Here is a 23,689-nt window from a genome sequence, read left to right as displayed (position 1 = left end):
GGGAGCCAAAAAAACAACAAACTGAATTGGGTTCAGTGAAACGGAGTTGCAGACATTATAAATGTCAACCCGTCGATGCATAATTTACTGTTTTATTACAGTTTTCTTTTTTTCAGTGTATGTAATGTAACCTTATTTGAAAGCAACATTGGGTGAGACAGGGGGCGATGCCATGCAGCAAAGTTCCCCGTCTCAAACCAATCTATAATTTAATGAAAAGAATAATATCAGAACTGAGAAGCCACCGCTGATGAATTTCAGAATACTTTGGTTACTGTATCATTATGGAGGTAAATGTGACATTTTATCATGACGTGGAGTTGAGGACTCATCGTCTCTTTTGTTTCATTGTCTTTTCAGGGTGGACCCCATTCCTTATGACAATCCCAAGCCAACAGGACACACCAGGTTTGTGTGTGTGTCAGACACGCACTCGCGTACAGACGGCATCCAGATGCCCTACGGCGACGTGCTGCTGCACACGGGCGACTTCACCGAGCTGGGCCTGCCCTCCGAGGTTAAGAAGTTCAACGACTGGCTAGGTATTAACCTGCTTAAGACACACATTCATCCGGTCGCACGCAGGTTTTTCACACTCGCACAAAGCTGACGGGCTGAAGCTCGCACGCGAACAGAGGGACGGGCAAAGGCACGAGACGTGATGCACGTATAACCAGGAGCTGGACCACACAATGACTTCCACCCCCCACTGTTGACTCACAACTGATGTGCTAAAGTGTCCAGTTTAACCCTTCTGACCTAACACCCTGGCTCAGTTAACCTTTGACCCCTCCCTCTGGCCCCAAGCTGTGGGTGGGAGCGCTGAGCTCTGTGTGTTTGATCTGTCCCAGCAGCAAGTGTTTCTTCTCTAGACCCTACAAGGGAGAGCTGAAGCATTTTTTGGCCCTCTAATGTAGTCATGTTTGTCTGATGTTCTCTCTCGCCATGGGCATAAATAGTGCCACCAAATCGCACTGGCCTGTAAAGTTTTAACACATTTGAATTATTTTGTCTATGCTTCAGTCGTCTGTGTTTTTGCCAGTTGGTCAGCTCTCAGCAGGTGAAATAAAACGACAGGAGCACAACGTCTAAAAGACTGAACACAAAGCAACTTTTAGAGTCATCACGATTTCATATAAACAAAATTGAAAGCGGCAGGTGGACAAATTTGCACCGGGAGGCAGAGACGTACGTCTAAAACTCAGACCCTATATTTATAAGTGTTGCGTCACCCATTGCTTTCTGGATTGTAGGTTTGAAGCCTCAAGTCCGACATTTTGGCTGTAGCCAGTTTACTTTTTAGAACCATAAATTACCATATCTCTGGATAAGAGGGTGGAGCTGTGGAAGAAGGAGGCCCAGCACGCTGCTTCGTTTTGCTTCTTCCGTTTGGTAGCCTTGAGAGACCTTAGTCTGTAAGTATGTCTGCATGAAAAGATGTACGAATATATATTATATTCGCTAATGCTAATCGCGGTTAGCATTTCCTCATTGGCCGTAATGTTAAAATTAGCTTAGAAGCTAGCGACATGTTATGATGTTCATAGAAGAAGACAACTCTAGTACTGTTAAAGCATCTTGCTGTTCAACGGGGACACCTGCGGCTTATAGACCGGTGCGGCTTATCTATGTACACATTTATATTTATTTATTTTTTAGTCAGCTGGTGCGGCCTATATACCGGTGCACTCTATAGTCTGAAAAGTACGGTACTTTGTGTTCTATCTGAACAGAACTCCGCAATTTTCACTCAATAGTGCAGCTTATGCTCAAAAAAGTGAAAAAGAGGATGAGACGATTCAAGAAACAGAAAGTGGCTCAAAGGGAAGATTTTAGATTGGCAACAACTTTTACCTCAAAATTTATGTTCATTTACCAACTCATGACATACTTTTTCTGCTGGGAAGGAAGTATATATGTGTATATATACGTGTATATGTAACCATTAAGTTTTCTTGACAGACTAGACGGTGAATAATTACAAGAATGTCAAAAGAGTAAAATAAATCTGATTCTGATGTGTTTTTCATGATATCACAGTAAGAACCTTTTAGATTTATTTTTTTAAAAGTAAACCCCTTAGCTCAAAGTGTCATTGCCCTCAAAATCTATGTTTGGAGTATCGGACACTCCCCCCCTGCAGAGTTGAAAGGTAGCTGTCAGAGTATGGCCTCTCCAAAGACGACAGCGGCAGCAGTCGGTCTGGATTCACAGCAGTTACAGTTGGATACCAGCATTGACCCAGTTTTCACAGCAAAACTCAGAAATCCAGAGGTCTGGAGAGACTTCTCAAACGGCTCCTGCAGCATAATCCACTTCTCTACTGTCCGTCAGTATGCTCTGCATGTTCAGTCGTATTTCTGCAGAATCTACCTAAAACATAGCTTATATCTCGATCCTCACGCACTTCCTGTCAAACTCGCCGCCTCCTGCTCTTCCACTTCTTTGCTGTGTGTAAACGTGAGGCTGTGTTCACACAAATTTGCGGAAACGTTTGAAAACACCATTTATACGACAACCAGGGTTCACATCCGTGTTTTAGGGATTGCTGTTGTACAGTCCACACTCTGAAATGGTTGAATCTCGTCTTCAGGTGCTTTGCAAAAACGTCAGTGACGCAAAATGCCGGCTCAATGTGAACAGAAACGGACAGAAACAACCTGGGTAAACACTGTTAGCTCTGTCAGCACTGTTGCCGTTGTTTGCGCTGTTAGCACAGTTAGTTGCTAACAGCGTCTTGTGAAAAACACTTTCAATTGGTGCTTTTGTCGTCTTAAATCTTAATACAAATATAAATCTGCCTTCTTGAGAGGTATGACAAAACATTTCTATGCACACGTAGTTCTGCTTTCATTTTCTCTTTCATACCCGTTTGTGGGCGACGAATAAGGAATAAATCTAGGTGTATCACTCCACCAGCCCTCTGTAAGATGTTTCACGGCAGCAATAAAAAGCAGCAGAAATTCCCAGTAGAGTAATGGAGATGGAGTTGTTTGATGGTAATTATGTTTTCCCCGTCTTTTCCCTGCGTGGTGGTGGTGGTGGAGAGGATGATTCGCTTTGGGTGGTGTGTGTGTGTGTGTGTGTGTGTGAGTGAGACAGAGAGAGAGAATGGATGTGTGATCCAGTTAGAGTGCTGGGGGAACTGAGAGACGGCGCTTTCTTATAAGGTTAGACTGGAATTTATGATCCTGAGACGCGACAAGAGCTAATTTAAAGTAGCGGGAATGAAACCTATGGACCGGGGAACCATGATTCTTTCATCTTCAGCATTAGAGAAAACACACACACACACACACACACACACACACACTTTAGACGGATGCGGTGGAATTATTTTATCTATTTGCTTCGAACCAGCGTATCCTGATTGGATTTTTATTCTATTCGGTTTCTATTATCTTTATTTCCAATTGTGCACTTGACCGCTGCAAAATTGAGAAGTGCATTCGCACCTTTTCTTCCTCTCACTTTCATGAGGTAAAAGCATTTTTTTTTTTTTTTAACAAATACGTTTTATTCGATTCTTTATTCGATTTGCCCTTTTGCCATGCGTCATAACCTTCTATTACTGGCCAGAGCAACACAGAGCAGAGCGAGTCATGAAAACGGGTCTAATGTCGGTGAGCAGAATACTTTTCCTTCAGTCAATCTCCGTGTCGTAAGTAAAGGATTTACTTTTGTGCAGTTGTTGTAAAATCCACTAAACGTTAAATATAGCTGCTAAAGATATGTGAAGTCTAGATCTATAAACTTTTAAATCAAACTACATTCAGGTCAGTTTAATCAGACGCCGTGATGACTTCACACCTGCAAAACACAAAAACCAGCTGACGGAGCTTAAACGTTCCAAAGAAACCATACTTGATGTAGTTTTAGCCAATGAAAAGAAAATCTACACAACTCTAATTTGATTTTTTGAAATCAATTTTGAATCCGTGTGATTCATGCTTGAATACATAAAATCAACATTGTTGTGACGAGCAGCTTTATAGATTATGTTGCCTGGGTTGGGGGTCTGCTGGTTAACTCTAGTCATAAATGAGCCTGTTGATGAGTGTAAACCGAACCTACAGAGCTGGCTTTAAAAGACAGAGAAGCAACAGTTTCAACAGGAAGCCTAAACACCAGATTGAAGGAGAGGAAAGGCAGAAATATAGAGAAGGAGCAGAGGGGTGATGAAGGCCAGAGCCTTTCGTTGAGTGCTCAATCTAGGAGGAACAAAGTATGAAAAGAGATGCAGACTAGAGCTTAACACGTGGATACGTACGTGGATACGTACGTGGATACGTACGTGGATACATAAGTGGATACGGGACTTCATCTCACCAGATCCTCCCTCTCTTGTCTCTTCCAGGTGGCCTCCCGTACGAGTTTAAGGTGGTGATCGCCGGCAACCACGAGCTGACCTTTGATAAGGACTTTATGGCCGAGCTGGTCAAGCAGGATTACTACCGATTCCCCTCAGTGTCCAAACTCAAACCCGAGGACTTTGACAATGTCCAGACGCTCCTCACAAACTGTGTGTACCTGCAGGACTCTGACGTCACCATAAAGGGATTCCAGATATACGGGGCGCCATGGTAAGATTGCCGGCCTTCCTTTTTGCTTTCCATCCAAAACTTTCTCTACTTTCTGTCTTTCATAACCGCTGAGTCGAATTTCTGTCTCATTGTGTTGTGGGTCCCTGAGGTGAAGGTGCGCCTTCCCCTCTGTCAGTGTTTGGCTGTTTCCCAGCTGCCCTCCCTGCAGTGACTGTCCTCTCAGCGAGGCGCCTCTCTTACATGCAGGGTGCTATTCCCAGCTCGCACATTCCTTTATGAGCTCGGGCCCTCGCCTGCTCCCCGAGCTTACGTTACACCTGTGTTTTGACACGGGGTTAAGTGATACGCGTGGTACACTCTTGTCAATAGGCTCTCAGGTGTGGAAAGAACGTAGAGAGAGAGAGAAGGGGAGCGGGGGTGAAAGCAGCTTGTGTTCAACAAACAGAGGCAGGTGGGAGTGAGAGGTGTTTGTGCAGAGAAAGTACTCGTAGCCACGATGGAAGAAAACTGCTGAGACGCGTGCTGCATTCATGGATTCATGGAACTTCTCATTAAGCCCAAAAAATACTTTTCTTTTGTTTTTTGAATTGGTGTAATTTTAAAGTTGACTGTACGTTCTGGAGCTTGAGGAACACAACAATGGTTTTGTGTTTGGCAGAAAGTGTTTCCCAGAGATCTGATTGTGTATTTATTTTAAAAGCAACGGCAATATCCAGTATTTTTACACCTACATCACACAAAAATGCTTTATTTTTTATTGCGCAGATGCACAGAGGTTGAGGCTTTTTATAAGAACAATATCTTTAAAAAGTACTACAATACTTCTGTAAATAAACCTTCAGGGAAAGCAACTTGGAAAATGAATCTCTCTTATATCTATATCGATATAAGAGCGAGAGAGAAACACAATGAAGCTAAAATTAGCATTTTGTTTCTGAATAAATCAATGAGCAAATTCAGAATTTCTTCCACTTTGATTGCCTAACTGATCTATTAATAGACGAATCATTCGGCATTGTTTTTCTACAGAGTTGATCTGAGATTGATGCTGGGTTAGCCAATACAGATGTGCGCTTCTAAAGATCCTGTATTCTCATCTTGGAGATGCCGTCTCTGATCCATTCATCTTTGCTATAGTCCCAAAGAAAGAAAGTCCTGTCGTCCGGTCTGAACTGCTGTTGTCTGACTGTATTTGAACCGTCTTGCGGCTCGCCGGCTCTCCTGTGAGTTTTGTTTTGTGACGGTCGAGGCTGAGACTTCCTCCGTCCTGCTGAGACTCCCTCTGCTCTCGCTCTCTCTCTCTCTTTCTGTCTCTCTCTCTCTCTGTCTCTCTCTCTCTCTCTGTGTGTGTGCAATGGTTCTCACAAGTCCGCGCCAGACTTAAAATAACTATTTAGCTCACACCTTCATCCTTTTAGTGGCTATAATTAGCAGGTTTGCAGCCTGGCTTCAGAAGTGGCAGAGGATCAGATCCCAGCATTCCTCCGACATCACAGCAGCAGGAAGAACAGATTAGCTGCTCTCTTTTTTTTTTCCCCCTCCATCCTTCCTCTCCTCCATCCTTCGGTTTGAAAGAGGAAGGATGCTGCCCTCCCCCTCCCCCTCCCTGGTGGGTGTTTAGTGTGAGGGCTGGTAAGTGTCTGTTGTGACAGCTGGGGGTCTCGTGAGAGGCGGAGTGGACAGCTTGGCCACCCCCACCCCTCCTCGGCTTCGGCTTCCTCACCTCCTTCACACCCATATGCCTTCGTGGTCCCGAGGTCTGGCCTGCTTGTCCGGTGTGAGGTCTCACTTAGCCCTGCAGTGACCCCTCACTTCATCAACAGCTCACCAGCTCGCCGCCTGGGTGGCCGAGCTCCTCCGAGCCCTCGGCGGTCTGCTGCGGCAGCACCGGGACTCGTCTGCATCACTCAGGAAACGTAGCGGGTAACCACCACCCGATAAACGCTGCAGTGGTCTGCAGTGGTCCCACCATTTATTTTATCAATCCATCATTTAAAGGTCTTACAGATATTAAAAGGATATTCCGCTGCAGCACTTTGCAAACTTATTCCATTAAATAATTATCTGCAGCAGAGTGTCCGTTCAGCATGCGGCCGCTCGCAGCGGAAGTGTTTGGATGAACAGTTCAGTCAATTCAACGTGTTTCCTAAAAGTGTTTTGGACACATCTGTGTCTGCCGTACTCTCATTAGGCCTAAAGGAGCACACGCAAACCAAACATGCTTTCACGTCATCAGTGAAAATCTCTACTTTCCCACGCAGACCGTCTCAACTTTTTATCTTCTAAAACGTAGAAGCCTGTTCTGAACTCCACTCTTCAGGGATCGAGGTGGATTTTAACGTTTCTCACACGCACGCACGCACACACACACACACGCACAGCCTTTTGGTTCCTCAAATATGTGTCCAACATGTTGCCTCAGTTAATTAATCTCACTAGTATCGATAAAAGAATCTTCGGTGTTGAGGGGAGAATTGCCCCAGATGTTGTAAATGTGAGGGCTCCTCTGGCTGTGGGTTTATTGTCTGAAAGAAAATGTATTCAGAGATTCCATTTGTCTAAAAACCCAGTAATTAAAGATGGTGGTCAGAATTATTTGTTGTCACGTTAATGACAATAGTTGGTTGTAGATTACAGTTGTCCTTTGCTTCATGACACTATTTCAGTAAAGTGAGAAATGAAATGAGCATTGCGCATCAAACATATAAGTTACGCTTCTCATTCCCTCCCAAAATAAAACTCTAATTTGCTACAGATTGCTTTTTATACGTGAACATTTTTATTTCTGTCATTTTGTAATTCTTTAACTTTTTCCACTTCCACAGATTAATTGGATTTAGTCTGCTCTCATTCAGATACTTGAAAACAAAACAAAATGACGACGACTGAAAAAACCCACTGAAGCATCAACGCTAATGTCTTGAATAAATGAAATATCCGTGAGCTTTTATTAAAGATTAAATAGGTGAAATGAATGATCAGCAGACATTTTTTTTTTCCCACGGCTTCAACTACAGATCACTTTCATTATTTAAGAAATGCTTAAACCCGTTAATCGGTTACTCGCCCTGTTTAGGGCCAGGTTCAACAAGTCTCATCTATCAGTCCGTCGTTAATCTTTCCTTAAATCTTACTGTTTAAAACACGGACGACGACTGCGCATGTGCGTGACTGTTTATGCAGAAGTGTTTCAGATGGTAGCGGTACCTTTTCTTTGTTGAACAAATCACTTGAGGAGACGTTTTTATGATAATGATCGTGGTTCTGTGTTCCAAACATTCTGAGTAAAACTCTCTCCTGACCCTTTTCACTCCTGCTCGGAGTGAAAGCAGTGCAGCATGAAAGACACACAACTCACACCGTTTAATGACAGATGCTCAACAGACCGAATACCTAAACCTCCTCTTCTCACAGTCACACACTCCTATACACACACCCCCACACACACACAGTGCAGGCTCCTGCACCTTGTCAATCAAGCCTCCTTTAGGAGGAGCTGAAGGTCTCCAGGACCTGCACAGTTTGGGATTTCATTCACATCGTTAACTCTTTCTGCTCCAGTCAACAATATTTTAGGGGCAAAGTAAAACTGTGAGTCCTTTTCTCTGAACTTTAGACCCATTTAATGTAATTATTAATCTGCTTTTTAATCACCCGTCTTTAATCTACTGCGTCATTGCAGGATATGAATTTCTATTTCTTGCCCTTTTGTAAATGTGGAAAAGAAGTTGAGTGCTGTTCCAGTCTGACGCCTTTCGAGTTAATCACTTAAATGACTTCAGATCTTATATAAACATAATGTTTACTTTCTGCCAGCATTCAGTTTTCAGGCTGTGTATCATGTTGTTCCGTATGCACAGGACGATAATAGAGAGCTGTTTTAAATGCTGGTGTGACCAGGTCTTCAGACATAACACACACTAATGCAGAGTCATCGATTATCCGTCCCAAACAATCCAAATCATTTACTTTGTCCGGCTTCTCCAATGTGATTATTTGCTGCTTTTGTTTTTTTCCTCTAATTATAAAGTGAGTTAATGTGCAATCCTGAGGACATCATTTGAATCCCACATTTGAATTACATATTTGATTATGCTGTCTCAGCTGTTTCCACTCATTAGCCGCTCCTGACTCCCTTCCGACACCGCCTCCCTTTCCGAAAAAACCCTCCTTTTTTTCCTAAAGCATTCCTAAATCATTGAAGTCGTTGAACTATGTGATTTCATACGTTTTTTCTGACTATGTTTAACCTTTATGGATTGTGCTCATTGTTGACTGTTTTCTGAGCTTGTGATTAGTCGACTAGTCTTAAGTTTAAACTTGAAGGAAATTGATCGTAAAGAACAAATGATCTCTCGCAGAGACTCGGTTCAGACATCAATAATAGAAGCAGTGACCTCTGTGTCCGCTCACAGATGTGTGAGGAATCTTGCTGCTTTAAGCTCTGCTGACTGATTCAGAACAGAGCGGGAGAGCAGGGAGGAGAGGCGGTCTGTGGGGATTAAACCTGTTTTGTGATTCTGGACTTGACCGCAACTTAACTCCCGGGTCGTAGGTCAAACTGTTGCTGCTGATCCTCCCAGCCGAAGCCCTCCTCTCGCCTCCTCCTCTCTGTCTCGTCCACTGGGGGAGTCTCCTCCCTTCTTCTCGCCTCTTCTCAGGTCCTTTTTTTTCCTTTTCTCTTCTTCCTTCTCCTTTCATTTCTTCTTTCCACTTCTCTCTTTTCACACGGGTGCAATGCCTCGCTTCTCATTTCCGGTCAATTCCGCCTCTCTTTTCTTCACAGTACTTACTTTGCTTCCTGTTAGCGAATTAAATGGCAATCAATGTTTGCTTGGTTTATTCAATAGCTGTGGTGTGTGTGTGTGTGTGTGTGTGTGTGTGTGTGTGTGTGTGTGTGTGTGTGTGTGTGTGTGTGTGTGTGTGTGTGTGTGTGTGTGTGCGCGCCTCCCAGAGGCAGCAGATTAAATCCGACTGCCCTCATTTGACTCTGAATTTCTCCTCAGGGGAAACCTGCAGGGCCAAATGCAAATTTGTCATTTGCAAATTTTGGTTTTATTCATTTCTCAATGTAAAGGTCAGGTGTGTGTGCAGAGGGAGAGGGAGCGATGCACATTGGTGGTGTTTGAATATCAGCACCATGTTTAGTCTCGGTTGTTTTCATTACGAGGAGGGCAGAGATCCGTGAGGTTTGTTTTCCTCCCCATCCGGCCGTCTGTCTACATTATGTGGCCATCAGTATATGGACTCCCCGGTCTGCAGACTTTTACTTTTGTTCTAAGGCTTCGTTCTAGTCCAGGAAAATCTTAATCTTAATCTTAAAAAATCTTAATCTTAATGCTAAAGCATAGAATCACATTTTAGACTACAGTATGCTTCATTGTGGGGGGAGATCCTTTCCTGCTTCAGCATGTTGATCCCCCCCGAGCATGAAGCTAGGTCAGTGTGACTATTATTGTGTACTCTGTTTTTAGTGTATTGTTTTTATATATGATGATTTTAATGTAAAGTGTCTTTGAGTGTCATGAAAAGCGCTATATAAATAAAATGTATTATTATTATTATTATAGTGGTCTGCACACAGCTGGACCTCAGCCCCATCCAACACCTCGGGGATGAACCGTAACAAGCCAGACCTTTTCACCCAACATCAGTGTTGGACCTCACTAATGCAAATCTCTCCCCCTCTCCATTTCTCTCTCTCTTTGTCTCTCCTTTCCTCTCTCTCCAAGTGGCCTTTTGTTGAACGAACGCACATACACACACACACATACACACACACACACACATGCAGGTTTACCCTCCTTCTGGGAAAATGCACTTTGAAAAATGTTCTTTTCATTAACAGTTTATTAAAATGTTTTTGCTATAGATGTATATTATATATATGTATATCATTATAAACTAAACAACAAAACTGCAGAATAAATGAGACTGAAAGAAAATGAGCAGAAACCAAGAACAAACAAACGCAGGATTAACTTTATTTGGACCTTTTGATGTGATCCACATTGACCGCAGTGCATCGTAACCTTCCAGTCTGTTCAGTAGCGCAAAGGAACGTGTGTAATCTGCCTTCTTCTCTAACTGGACTTAATAAATATTCACAGATCTGATGCAGACTTTATTTGACAAGAAGGTTACTGATGAAACTTTTATAACTTTTATCTTGAATAGATTTGCATGCACAAGTGAGATTCCCTGTATTTATTCCACCTGTTAAGTTTCTTGGATCCCAAATTTGGTCTTAAATGTATTTGGCAAAAACGTTCCTAATACGACTGTGTATCTATTGAAAACGTAAGTATATTTGGACCGAGCATAAACTCTTTAACACTCAAGTGAATATGAATACAAATATCTTTAAGTCTGTGTTGTTTTCGTTTGTCTGACAGTTGTGTCGGCTGCTTTTAGCTTAATCACCCTTAAGTCACCTCTTTGCCGGCGCCAGCCTCTTGTCAGTTTGTGTTGGCAGTCTGCCCACACACACACACACACACACACACACACACACACACACACACACACTGTTTTCTCTGCCCGAGTGTGAGCACATGGCAGCGTTGCCTCCGATGAGGCAATGGGCCCTGACAAATGTCCGTCACCAGGAAGTCAAGGGCTTCGTGGTCGCTGTGCCCTCGTTTGTTTCACTCCGCAGAGAGTTTGTTTGGTGAAACTTATGTACAGAATGAAAAGAGTTGTACTTTATTTCTAAATACGCATTCGCCACTCCAGTTTTACAAAGAATTGTGACTGAATGATTAGAAAATTAAACCCCCCCCCGTTGAGTCTTTTGGAAGCAAAGTCGCTGCTGGGGGGTCGGAGATGAACTCACTTCACACAGTCTATCGCTGCTGATGAAGAAAAACACTGAGTCTAATTCCCACTGAAATCCAGGCAAACAGTAATTGTTTGTTTTAAATATGCCCATTAAAAATCTCCTATTAATTCAGGAGTCATTAGGTAGATAAGAAATAATAGAGATATATAAGGAAATGCAGATTTTTAGCCGGATCAATATTTTTATTTATCCCTTTCTGAGGAACACTTTCATAATGTATCAGATAAACACATGAAACAGGTTTCTACATGAGCTACAACAAAAGCAGTTTTTCGAAAAAAATAACCTTTTTGAAAATGAAATGTTTTCAGTCGACAGCCGTGTCACATTAATTTCAGTAATGTTTCAGAATTAATGAGATAATGATTTATTGATGTTAGAATGTGACACCTTTACTTAATGGAGCGTAAAATAGAAATCGTCCAGCATCTGTTAACGGGCCCGGATTGCGGTGGACGGTACTTGTGTGTGTGTGTGTGTGTGTGTGTGTGTGTGTGTGTGTGTGTGTGTGTGTGTGTGTGTGTGTGTGTGGCTGCTGCTACTGCTGTTGTTGTTGGCACTGCTTTATGCACCCATGGGTGCTGGTGCAGCTGCAGGCAGTTTGATGTGGGGAGGTTCAGACTATATGGAGCCTCCTTCAGCTGGTGATGAAGGCTGGGAGGAGGAGGAGGAGGAGGAAGTGTGTGTTTGTTCTCGCAGGCTGTCAAGGTCTGCAGGTGTAGCGTGTGTGTGTGTGTGTGTGTTAAAGGAGTGAATGAGAGGGTTAAGTGATGGATTTATCACAGCGCTCCCTGCTAAATGACTCTGCGCACACACACACACGGGCACATAAGCACTGAACACACATACATTACATGCAACATACTGGAAACCAACAAACACACACTGTACGTTGTCACAGAGGTGTTAATACAGACTGAGTAAATCTCCCCCACCCCCACCTCAAGGTGAGCCCCCAATATGTCAGAGGGAGAGTGATGGGTCCTCGCCGTCGTTTAATAAAGCTCTCCTCCGTGGCCTCGTGTGCATCAGTCACCGGCCGGGCAGCCAGAGGTCCTGCCACACGACGGCCGGCAGCTCCATCAAACACTGTCGGGCCGGGAAAAGAGCTGACGCAGCCAAAATGCTGCTCTGGATCCAGGCCACAACACGAGACTCGATGCAGAAAAAAAGGTCACTAATAACCCTTTTCCTCCAAAAGTAGCGCGTTTAAACACGGAAAAACCTGTAGAAGACGAGTCAACCTTTCTGTGTCATGTTTAATGTAAACATGTTGCAGTGGCTACTTCTATTCAGTCTCTCTTTCAAACTCTTAAACTGGAGTTTGTGATTGTTGGAACGGTTGAAAGACTAACAGACGGTTTTGATGGGTTTAGTTTTGTTTCTGTCGAGTTTGAATGAAGTGTTTCCGTGATTAACGTGATAAAATGACTGAATTGATTCATTAATTGTTATATGTTGACAAATGCAACACAATAACAGTCCATATTCCTGTTGATTTTATTTATTATATATTCACATCAAAGCGTGTCACATAGCATCGTACTGGAAACATTGGCGTTTCCACCCGGGTGTCGTGTTTCCGTCACTGTGACTGCTGCAGAATGAATGCTGATTGGAACCTTTCCCACTGATGACGAAAGCCAGATGTTCGTAGGTTGTTGTCCAGTGGGAAAGGGGCTTTAGTCTGGCGTTAACTCTCGACAAGTAGTAGTTTTTTTTGCAAGAAACATGATTTTTGTTTTGTTTTGAATGCAATCCAAATCAAGTTTTTGTAAAGTAAAGGTGCAGTTATTATGAAAATAAAGCGGTTTAACTGAGAGAAAAAGACGTCCTTTTCATCTTATATCGTGTCCAAAATATTTTTCTTTCCAGCAGGGAAGAATCCTCCTTTGCTTTGTTCCGCTCCATCTCAAATCCCCTTTTTCTTCATTGTAGATCAAGGCTCTTTGAGAATTGTGTTGACGTTTTCCTGACACTTGTGGTGGATCCAATAAAAGAACGATTAGTCATTTCGTCCGCTATTGATCTGGAACCATCTCCAGACATCAGGATGTTGGACTGTATTGATTGTTATTTTGGATTGGAAGTGTGAAGTATATCTTCCGCTGTAGCCATTTGTCTTTTGTCACTGCGGCGTTGTTGAAGACATTTTAAAAAGGAGAAGAAAATGAATAGGCAAGAGTCACAATTAGCGTCGTCTCTTTGACCCTCCGCTCGTCTCTCAGTATTATTAAAAGACGACGAATCATTTTGAGTCTTGTCAGCAACACAGTCTCTTGTGAGGTTTTCCCACCTTTTTAATGTGATGTAAGCCAAGAAGTGAGCGCTCTGTGAATAATGGAGAGAGACAGCTGTGTTTCAGCCGCTGGTGTTTTTCTGCTCTCTAGTTGTGTAGCAGACTGTTGGCGCTGCTCTGAGATCAGATCTGTGTGTTGTGCCTGACGGTGTGTGGACAGACTGCGGTTACAATACACACACGGAGCCGCCGGCTGGAAGGTAATCGCTGCTGTGTGTGTGTGTGTGTGTGTGTGTCAGTGTCAGACAGTGTGACAGCTCGGTTGACGCCCTCTGAGATGTCGACGCCTTCGTCCCTTTGATGGGGAGACAGAGTCAGAGTGCTATCCAAACTTATGGAAAATAATGAATATATAAAATGTACACGCCAATTTGATCGTTTTCACTTATCTCTAGAACTTAAATTTGAGTATTTTCTACGCGGGTGTTTCAAGTCAACAGAAGCCTCACATCTGATATAATACATCGTAATTGTGTACTCAGTTTGTCAGTGTCTGTTTTGTCTTTGTCCATATCACTTAAACCACAAGAAAAAGAGCAGCGGTGCAGTTTGTCAGGAGTGAGCATGTGAACCCAATCAACTCCCGGAAACAACCTCAAAGAAGGTTTCTGGGCAGCAGCAGGAGGAGGAGGAGGAGGAGGAGGAGGTGGTGGTGGATGTTGACATTTGACAGCCAGCAGTTCCTCGTGTTCAGAAAGCCGAGCAGCACAAAATATAAAACCGCTGTTGATGAAGCTGCAGCGACCATGTGACGCTGTTGACTCGCCTCCTTTGCAGTGTCTGACCTCCGGGGTCGACATGCTGCTATAACAAGAGACCTCTGAGTCCATGTGACTTCTGTTTACAAGCTCTGCCTCACTTGTGCTTGATCAAATACAACAAGGGACTCCTTTACACTCGGGTTGACACCTTTTTCTTTTTGTTTCGAGCGTGATGAATGCCTTTCTTCAGCACACTTGCTCCCACTAACTCAACACCAACATCCTCGAATACGTGCTTTAAAAGAACGGACAGGCAAAGTTCAACAGCATGCCTTTTGTTCTGGTGAAGAGATATGATCATTCATATGAGAGAGCTACACGGGAAAGTTCACCTCTCCACCTACAGTATTTATTTTTCCCGGGACATGTTTGGCCTTCGGTTGATGGCCTTGCGATGAAAGAGCGGCGTCCCCGCTCTTTCATCGCGCTGAAAGGGCTCTGAAGTGCCAGTTTCCTATAGATGTTCTGCTGAAAAGCCTTTCCTCTTCCTCCCCTCCCTCTTTCCTCCTTTTCTATTCCGTCTCTATTCTCGCTCCCATGTCATTGAGTGGAGGCGGGTGTGTTTTCTTTTTCCCTGGGAGAGGAATTGGGTTTGTAGATAGAATAAGGAGAAGCGGGGACTAGTGGGGGAGGACAGGTTAAGGAGCTGGAGGAGGGGAGGCTTTCAGAGCGTTTCACAGTGGCTACCTGCTTGTGTCAATGGTTGCGTGGTGACCTCTGACCCAGAGGCTGGCGGGCTTCACTGGCAGCGTCGGCATTCATTAGAGGGTCACGCGACTTGAAGCTCTGCAGAGCCTCTGATCCTCCGAACGCTCAGATTCAGGACGGACCGCGCAGCAGGAACAACGGACACATTCAAAGACACACACACACACAGGGTGAGATCATCTAGTTAGAAAAGAGTGTGATTTAGATTTAAACAATTCTACTTTTCAATTTGTGCGTTTGTTCTTGTCAAATATGTTGAATAAGAAACACAACCACACTCAAAAAACGTAATTTTTCAAAGACTATAAGGTGTGCGTGATACCGTTTATCTACCTTTTTGTCATCTCTCGGCATTTTCAGCTTTTGTTGACCGCAAATGAGGGAAACGTTTGAGAGGAGGGGGGATGACATCTAGCTGGGGACGTCGGGAATAAATTCAAGGACAATTTCTTGTCATTAAGCAAATGTGGGCACAACGGTGACCGACCTGCCGTTGCTGCGTTGGCTTGCATTTTCCCAAAAGCGGACATTAGCCAGGGACAGACTTAGGTCTTACCTAGGTTAGCTTAGCTGCCATCTCGGCTCCCCTCACCCTCAACTCTGCTTTCAACGGTGTTTGGTCCGGCCGGGAACAAAAATGAAGACGAGAATGTCACAAAATCGATTTTGCTTCTAAGCATCTTGCGCACCTTAACGAGGCTACACTGAGAGCTATGACATCGCCGCTGTTGCTTTACTCTTCACTGCAGCGTCTCATCCATCACGATCAAGTACATCAGACCCTTGTCTTCATTTTAGTGTTGCACTGAATAAATGTAGAAATATTGGTTTCGGAAACGATGAGAAATAGGCAAACCCTATAAAAAGGTGGTGCAGTCCCTGTGTATTTTCTATTTCATCCTTGATGTAAAGTTAGTCTGGGAATGTAGGTTAGGGAATGTAACTGTTCGCATTAACAGTCAGTGTCTGACCCACAAAAGTTCCTCCTGTAAGGAATCGTTTCTGTTATTCTCTGCGGTTCAGCTGCTGTTGGTTTTACAGTCGGCCTTCAAAGTGCGCTACATTTCCAAGAGGATTAATGTGATTAAACCGAGTGTTTGCTCGCTCCTTAAAGTGTTTGTTTTCTCCTGCAGGACTGTGTGGCTGTGTTTTGTTTTTTCTCTAAAGAGAATAATCTGTCGCATTAAGGAATACTGTAGGTTGGTGGGCGGTGGGAGCCTGTGGGACCAGGCTGCGGTTTGTGGCTGCAACGTGAGTTTACGCAGTGTTGATTTACAGCATGTGTTAAACGTCCCCCCCCCCCCCCCCCCCACACATGGTTCGCGCACTAAATCTACCCCCCTCCCCCCTCCAGTCGGGACCGCTGCTTTTGTTGTCTTGTGCTGCTTTTGCCCGGCGGCAGCGCGTGTTCATGTGTTTGAGGTGTGTGATGGTTAACATTGATGTTTTTCTGCTGAAGCACTTGATTAGAGGCGAAGAATAGAAGAGTGGAGTATAGAGGTCTCTAAAACTCTTTTCTATAAGTGTCCCTGTCAGCTTATATAATTAGGGATGCACAGATTGTGAAATTCTGGGCCAATACCTATTTTATTTTTGCGGTTTATTTAGTTTGCTGTTTATGTCCCTTTTGTGGGAAACAAATGCATCATTATAAAGATAATTAATTGAGATGTTTTAAAGTCATTTAGCATTCTTTGAATGAACGGAAATTCAATCACACACATTTTCGAAACAATCTTTAATATGAACTTCTTTAACATGAAAAGTTGCTTTGCATCAATTGGAGATAAAACTTAGCTGAATTTCAGGAGCAGGACCACACCTCAGCCACTCGCCCACTTCCGGCCACACTCCTATCAATACCTACCCACTCTAAGCCTCAGCACACTCGCGTTTTCTGCACCCCACCCTCCCTCCCTCTTGTTAATGGTTATCTCCCCCCATAGTCATCATGCTCCTATCCCATGGAGATCGGGGGTTCTGCAAGGCCCGGGAGCCGCAGTGGATCCTCAGCTAAGCCTCTCCCAAACCGCATCAGGCCAAATCTCCATCAACCATTCCTCACACTCCAAACAACCGACGAACGACGAAGGAGTCCGCAAATAGCCAACTCAACATTTAGCCGCTGCAAAATCGATGCTTCACAGCGGATAAACATTGGCCACTGCCATTGGCAAATGTCCTCTTGATTACAGATAGAAAGATGTCCGTCAACAAGGCAAACATCAACAGATCGCGATATTTGGCCAAATAAATCGGTGCTTCCCCAATATACATGTATGTCCCTGCTATTTTCCGGTCCCTGTAAAAGCTCTTAATGAGTTTTGACATTGCGTGTGTCTTTTGTCTATCATTTTGACCTCCAGCCTCTGTTAGCTTGCAGCACGGTGACTTTGGTTTGTTCACAGTGGAAGTGGAATTACCAGCCAGATCGGGGATCAGCTTCCTCTCGCCAGCGTCGCCTACGAAGGTGAAACATGCAGAATTGGCCTCACGGCAGCAGATTTGTGCAGCAGCTACATCTTTCACAGGTCAAAGAACCACACCTGGGAAGGATGTTCAGAAACATTAGTACTTTTATGAATAACTTAGTCAAAACAGGGGAAAGATCAACACAAGAAACCTGGAAACACTGGCGCAGTCCTTTTAATTAAACCAGGAAAATATTGTTGTCAAGCAAATGGACTGAGATGTGAGCGAGGGATGAAAAGAAAGCCAGAGTTAGGAATACAGCGCGGGATTAAAGACGGTGAGCGAGTGTTACAGACCCCTGGCCAGTTTGCTGCTGTAATGAACATTAGGGCTGCGGCATAAATTTAATGACCTGTGAAACAAACAGCGTGGCTGAGACCAGTGCCTCTGAATGCTAAGTGGCTCTATTATTAATACCAGCTCAGAGATGCCACTGTGTAAACACACTGAAAGTCTCTTTCCCCTTTGAGGCCCGTTAAGCACACGGCAGCAGTGTGTTGGTGGTGCGCCACCGGCTCACATCAACCTCTCTGAAACGGGGTCACGTTTTCCTTTGTACCTGCAGAATTAATGCCACGGCGCCCGTTAACGGCATAACCAACAGGAAATGAATAACATCGCAGCTAATGGCTCTGCAGGTTGGTCACCTTGATAAGGAATAGCTTAGCGAGGGGGCAGGTGAGCAAGTGGTAATAGATTCCATGCTGCTCGGGATTTAGCAGGCAAGCCAAGTGCGAAGGAATAGCAGAGTTCATCCTACGTTGTTTGGGGACGTGTCATCAATTGATTCTACCTGCGGCAATATATTTTACAACAAAATATATTCGTAGAAGTTGGAATAAATCAAAGCACCTTAGAAATAACATGGAAATAACTTGGTGCAGGGAGAGGGAAACAAGCCGCAGAAGGGCTGATTCACTACCTTTACTTCAAGGATGTCTTCTAGAGCTGCTCGATTATTTAACATGATTGTGGTAAATGTAGCCTACATTTTAAATCAAAATTAGGAGGCTGGATCTACGAAGAACTTTGTGCTCTTTTAAACAATTTTGTGCTCTAGTAAACAATTTAATCAAACACCTTGTCGAAGGCCAGCCAGCGGACGGCACCGCTGTAAAGGATTTACAACACAAGACAAAGTGAGAGCATCGCACAATAATCGCTTTATGTTGATTACCGGTATCTTGATTTCATAATTGTTGGAAGCCAAATCTGTATTTGAAATTCAATGATTTGCACAGCCTGAATACATTCATATTATTTAGTGTCTATATCATAATAATACTAATATTATTATTATTATTATTATTCACTTAAATACGAATAGATATTGTGACTGTTTTCAGTTGCTTTACGTCTCACCCAAAACTTTCTCTTTGAACTAATGTGTCAAATTAAAGGAGCAATACTCAAAATGCAGTTGTCATGGGACTTTGAGGCATTTAGGATGCAGGTGTGGGGGGGGGGGTTGAGTATGATTAGGAGCGATGCAGGCTTAATCAAACGATCCAGCACTAGAGCCCAGAGCTAACCAGATGTCTGCGACATGAGGAGGGATTCATGACATGAGGTGGCTGCTCGAGGCGATGAAATGCAATCACAATCCCCTGGAAGGGTGCCCAAGATGGCGACGCTACCAGCCGGGGAGTAAAGGCGATCCGTCAGCAGACGGCCCCCTGCTCTCCCCCTGAACCCGACCTCGGGCTACCTGCTCATTCAGTAGAGAAGATGCTAAAAAAACTCCAGGCTGCTCTTTCAGCAGACGCACAGCGGTGGGGTTTTCATCATTATCAACACGGTCGGTCGTGGTGTATGTCTCTGACATCTGAATGTTCCCATCTGTTTGGTTTTTTTTGTTTGCTCTGTTGGTCCTGGTGTCTGTGTGTGTGTACACTGGCAGATCCTGGACCCGGCAGGTCTCATCTTGTTTTCTGTCCCACGCTGTGGCTCATGCTATGAGGGGATACATATTTGAAAAGCAGAAGTGTCCCCGGCTGCTGTTGCCGGAGGTGTGGCATCCCTGCATTAGCGGCACCTTTTACCTTCTACCTAAACATAGATTTCAGCTCAAAGAGTACCTTACTGTCCCGCCGATTATTCTCTGCAGAGTTTGGTGTGAAAGGTCACCAACCTAAGTGCTGCACAGCTGAAGCTCAGATGAATAAGTAATACCATCAATGACAACAAGCTTTGATATAACAGTAGAGATAAGTGCTCGAAGGTTTTTTTGATGGAGAGAAAAGTAGTGCAAGCTCCACTGAGTTTTCTTGCATCGAAGGAAGACAACATTGATTTAAGATTGAGTGGAGTGGAATAAAAGATGAGGCAAAGACTCACTGTTATTTTAGCTGGGTCCTCTTTATACAGTATAGCACAGCACGTTATGATTATACTCGTGTATACTCACTGAAGATAATTAAATCATCTGTGCGGGGACACTGCTGTAAAGAAATGGCTTTCAGAGTTTTGTCTGGGCAAACTTGACTGGTCTGCTCAGACCCCTGACCCTTGACCCCATCCAACCCCTCGAGGATGACCTGGAAAGAGCAAGAAGATCAACATCAGTGTTGAACCTCAAAAGTGGTATTAGGGATGTCACAAGAACCAATACTTTGGTAACAAGTCGATGCCAAAATTATGAAAATGTTGTGGCAACTTATTCATTCTTCGACAGTAGTAGAACGGGGTCCCTTCGTTCTGGCAAGATAAAAAAAAATGTCCCTGATGGTGCGAAGTTGCGGGCAATAAATCTGCGTTGAAATGGGCAGAGAGCTAGTAACTTCTAGCAGCCGGTGGGCAGTACAGTCCTGCTTGGGTAAATAGTTGAGCGAACAGCTAACGTTAACGGAGGATGCATTGAGTTTCATGATGTGTTTAAGCTCCATTCAGTAAACAAAATCATAGTGATGGTAAATTATAACGTGATTATGTTTTCAAAAATTTTGTTTTTTGCAAGAAACATGAGGGGAATAATCAGGAATTAATGATAAATTTGCAAAAAATGGAGTATATGAAATATTTCGATAAGACGATTAAAGTTCACCTCACTTGAAACTTGCAAAATGATCTGGTGACATACTATGTATAAATACTGAAAGTTGATTTAATTGGACTGATGACATGAGATTTTGTGGAACATCTGTCTACTTAAAATGGACTCAACATTCGCACAGCTGGAACTGTTTTTCCAGCACAATCTCGCACACCTCTGGTTCTCCCACGTCGTCTCCCACCAGACTATGTGGCCCGTGAGGGAGATGTGAATTGTCTGTAGCGAGCCATCAATCACGGCGGTAACGACAGCTCCGTAAACAGAAGGGCAGCCTACCTACTCGTATCTGCTCGGCGGCGATAGCATTCACGTTGTCCTGCAGCACTTCCCTTCCTTCCTGCTGACCTCTGCAAAGCTTCAGTGGCAAGGACGAGACTCTGCTTATCGCCACTGGCTGCATTTAGACACCCACAGATGTGGGTGGCAGGAACACCCAGGTGTCTGCAGGGATGTGGGGTCATGAATTTAGAAGGTGGGCAAACTGTGACCTCCATTCAGTGATCGGTGTCAGGCAAACAACCAACAATAGGAAGCTATATTTAGGGGACGTATTTAAAGGAATTTACCAAATTTATGGCGAGGTGAATTCATGGCGAGGTATGGCTTATTGGGCGGTTTGATAGCTGAAGGGCTGCAACCAGCAAATCTTGCATCTCCGTTGATTTTAATGATAAACGGGGAGCAGCACTTACCCTCACTAGCCGTTTGCAGGCGCAATAAACATGTCTGCTATTACACGTTGCTATTACGCTCTAATATTGTGGGGTAGTGTCGACCGTTGACCAGTTTTTCTTGAAACAAGGTTGATATCGTGGACTTGTGGCTTCTACAGGAGCATAAATGATCAATCCACAACGTCATACCTCGTGTTAAGTTTACGGCTGATAATCGAGCTCCTTTTTAACTCCCTGGACCTCACTGTTGAGCTCTATGGGTGCGTTTGTACAACTCCTGATCCACTCTGTACAGGCTGGCCTGTGTGCCAGCCTTGTGTGTTTTGTTTTGTCTGTGTTCCGGCTCTTTGTATACAAACCCACGAGACTAACAATGCCAGTTTGTGTGCTTTCCTGTGCCTATTGTTGCCACTGTGTCTCCGTGCCCCGGCTAGCATCCACTGGTTGTAAGGTCGAGACAATGACCGCGAACAGAGTGCCGTGTATCTGCGCTGGCTTGACCCTTTGGCCCTTCCTGTTGCCTTTTAACACCCCCTCCTCGTCCTCCCCCCTTGACCTTTCACCTCTCCGGCAATAACTGGTTGGCCTGTCATGTCGGGACAAGGCGCGGTGCGCTGCCGGGCTTTTGACAGGAATCTGTGGTAACCTGCTGCCCTCTCTCTCTTAATCCTCAGGAGGAGAGTTATTCCACACGGACAAATACCAATATAATCAAAGCAGCGCTGTCATTTAACAGCCTGCAGCGGGCGAACCAGGGCACCTTTATGTGATCAAATATTTATATAATAAGACGATTCTAGAAACTAATGGAACGCAATTGAGTGCTGGCTCACACCATTGTCGGGGCATGAAATGTCTTTGCAACTTTTAATCTTTAATAACATAAAAACTTCTAAAGTGAATGCATTTCATTGAGAATGAAATCTTAACTTACCAACCAGCCCTGCGTTCACACAGTTCACATGTTTGGAACACAGTTTGTTAGATGTTGTTTCTTGGAGGATGATCGTAGTAATGGGCTCGTTTTTGACCAATATTTGTTCACTGCTTTTTACATTGCATTGTGGGATACATGGAGTCTACTATACTGTATATGGTGTAATAACTGTTTCTACAAAATGCTACTGTGCCTGGCCCTCTCTCCTCTTGACTGTGCAGTCGTGATTTCTTCCCTCTTTCTAAGTGTGCTCAGATCGATCGTTATACGTTCTAAATAGTGTGATTGGTGATCTCTATAAAGGGGGATTGGAAAAGCTGATCAGACGACGCATCCATTCTGGGTTGAAACGTTTTCAATAGTCTTTAAGCTTTCTCGCCAGCTCTTTAATTTTGCTCCGGCGTGCTATCTGAAATCACACACTGGGGCAGCATTATAGCGCCATTATTTGGTTCGATGTGAAAAGGCAAAAGCCGGCTTGAAGGATCTTTTGTACAGCGGTGTTGCAGAGTCTCTGTGTGAAAGGGGCTAATGAAGCTTCCAACTACTCGGTAGGCTACAGCCCTCCGGAAACCAAAGCAGGCGAGCATGAGATGGAGCCCGAAGTCACGGAGACTCAACCGAAAATAACGATGTCATTCTTTTTGCAGCTTGCCTGTCGATTTCTTTCAAGCTCACTAAACAGATAACATTTGACCGGAATTTCTCCCGTTTGTCAGGGACATTGAAATCTTTCTGGAATCGTGGATGACACACACACACACACACACACACACACACACAGAGGAGCAGGATTGGTTATTGACAGGTGCGGAGAAATGGCTTCAAATAGCTCCCATGATTGGTTATCGGCCCCAAAAATCCTGATGTGAGCATCCTTCACACTGGCAGCACAAAGTTGATTTGAAAATTCAACCTTTCAGTCGTAGACCTTCATCTACATCCTACCAGATGTCCAACTCTCAAATGGGAAACAACAACATCTTTATACCAGAACCGCAGGCTGCAACAACCACAAACGCATGAGAGAAGAGTAAAGTGTAGAGGGAGGTAATGTAAACTGGATGCAATCTGACTGAACTGTTGGGGATGGAGATGAATTGTGGGTAATGTAGGCACTGGGTGTTGACGAGGAAGAATTTTCTTTTTTTTTTAACTGTCGGACAATGTAATCGCAGTGCGCTGCTAAATCGTTACATCTTTTTAAATGAAGGCTAACGAGACAAAGGCAACGATGTACTGCTGAGTATTGTGAGAAATAGTGGACCATGTGTTGAATAGTGAACGATTTTGGCCTGGCTTTTTATTAAAGAAACAAAGATTTAAAGTCTGAATGCAGTAGCTTCTAATGTCACCTCTCCGGGCTAATTCATGTCAAAGCATCTCAATAAGTCTTTTTGT

The 23,689-nt window shown here is 44.0% G+C and overlaps 1 protein-coding gene across 1 annotated transcript in view; it reads left to right on the top strand.

The window, feature by feature from the left end:
• mpped2a (metallophosphoesterase domain containing 2a) overlaps positions 1-23,689 on the top strand; it is a 51,750-nt gene that overhangs the window by 19,356 nt on the left and 8,705 nt on the right. The window contains exons 3-4 of the mRNA XM_079293693.1: positions 361-542; positions 4,358-4,583. Coding sequence (XP_079149819.1) covers positions 361-542; positions 4,358-4,583 — 408 coding nt within the window. The remainder of the gene's footprint in view (positions 1-360; positions 543-4,357; positions 4,584-23,689) is intronic.

This window comes from Melanostigma gelatinosum (assembly GCF_949748355.1).
Source record: "Melanostigma gelatinosum genome assembly, chromosome: 2".
In the NCBI taxonomy this organism is placed as follows: Eukaryota; Metazoa; Chordata; class Actinopteri; order Perciformes; family Zoarcidae; genus Melanostigma; species Melanostigma gelatinosum.
The sequence above is the reverse complement of the archived record's forward strand: the minus strand, read 5'-3'. Positions and strand labels throughout refer to the sequence as shown.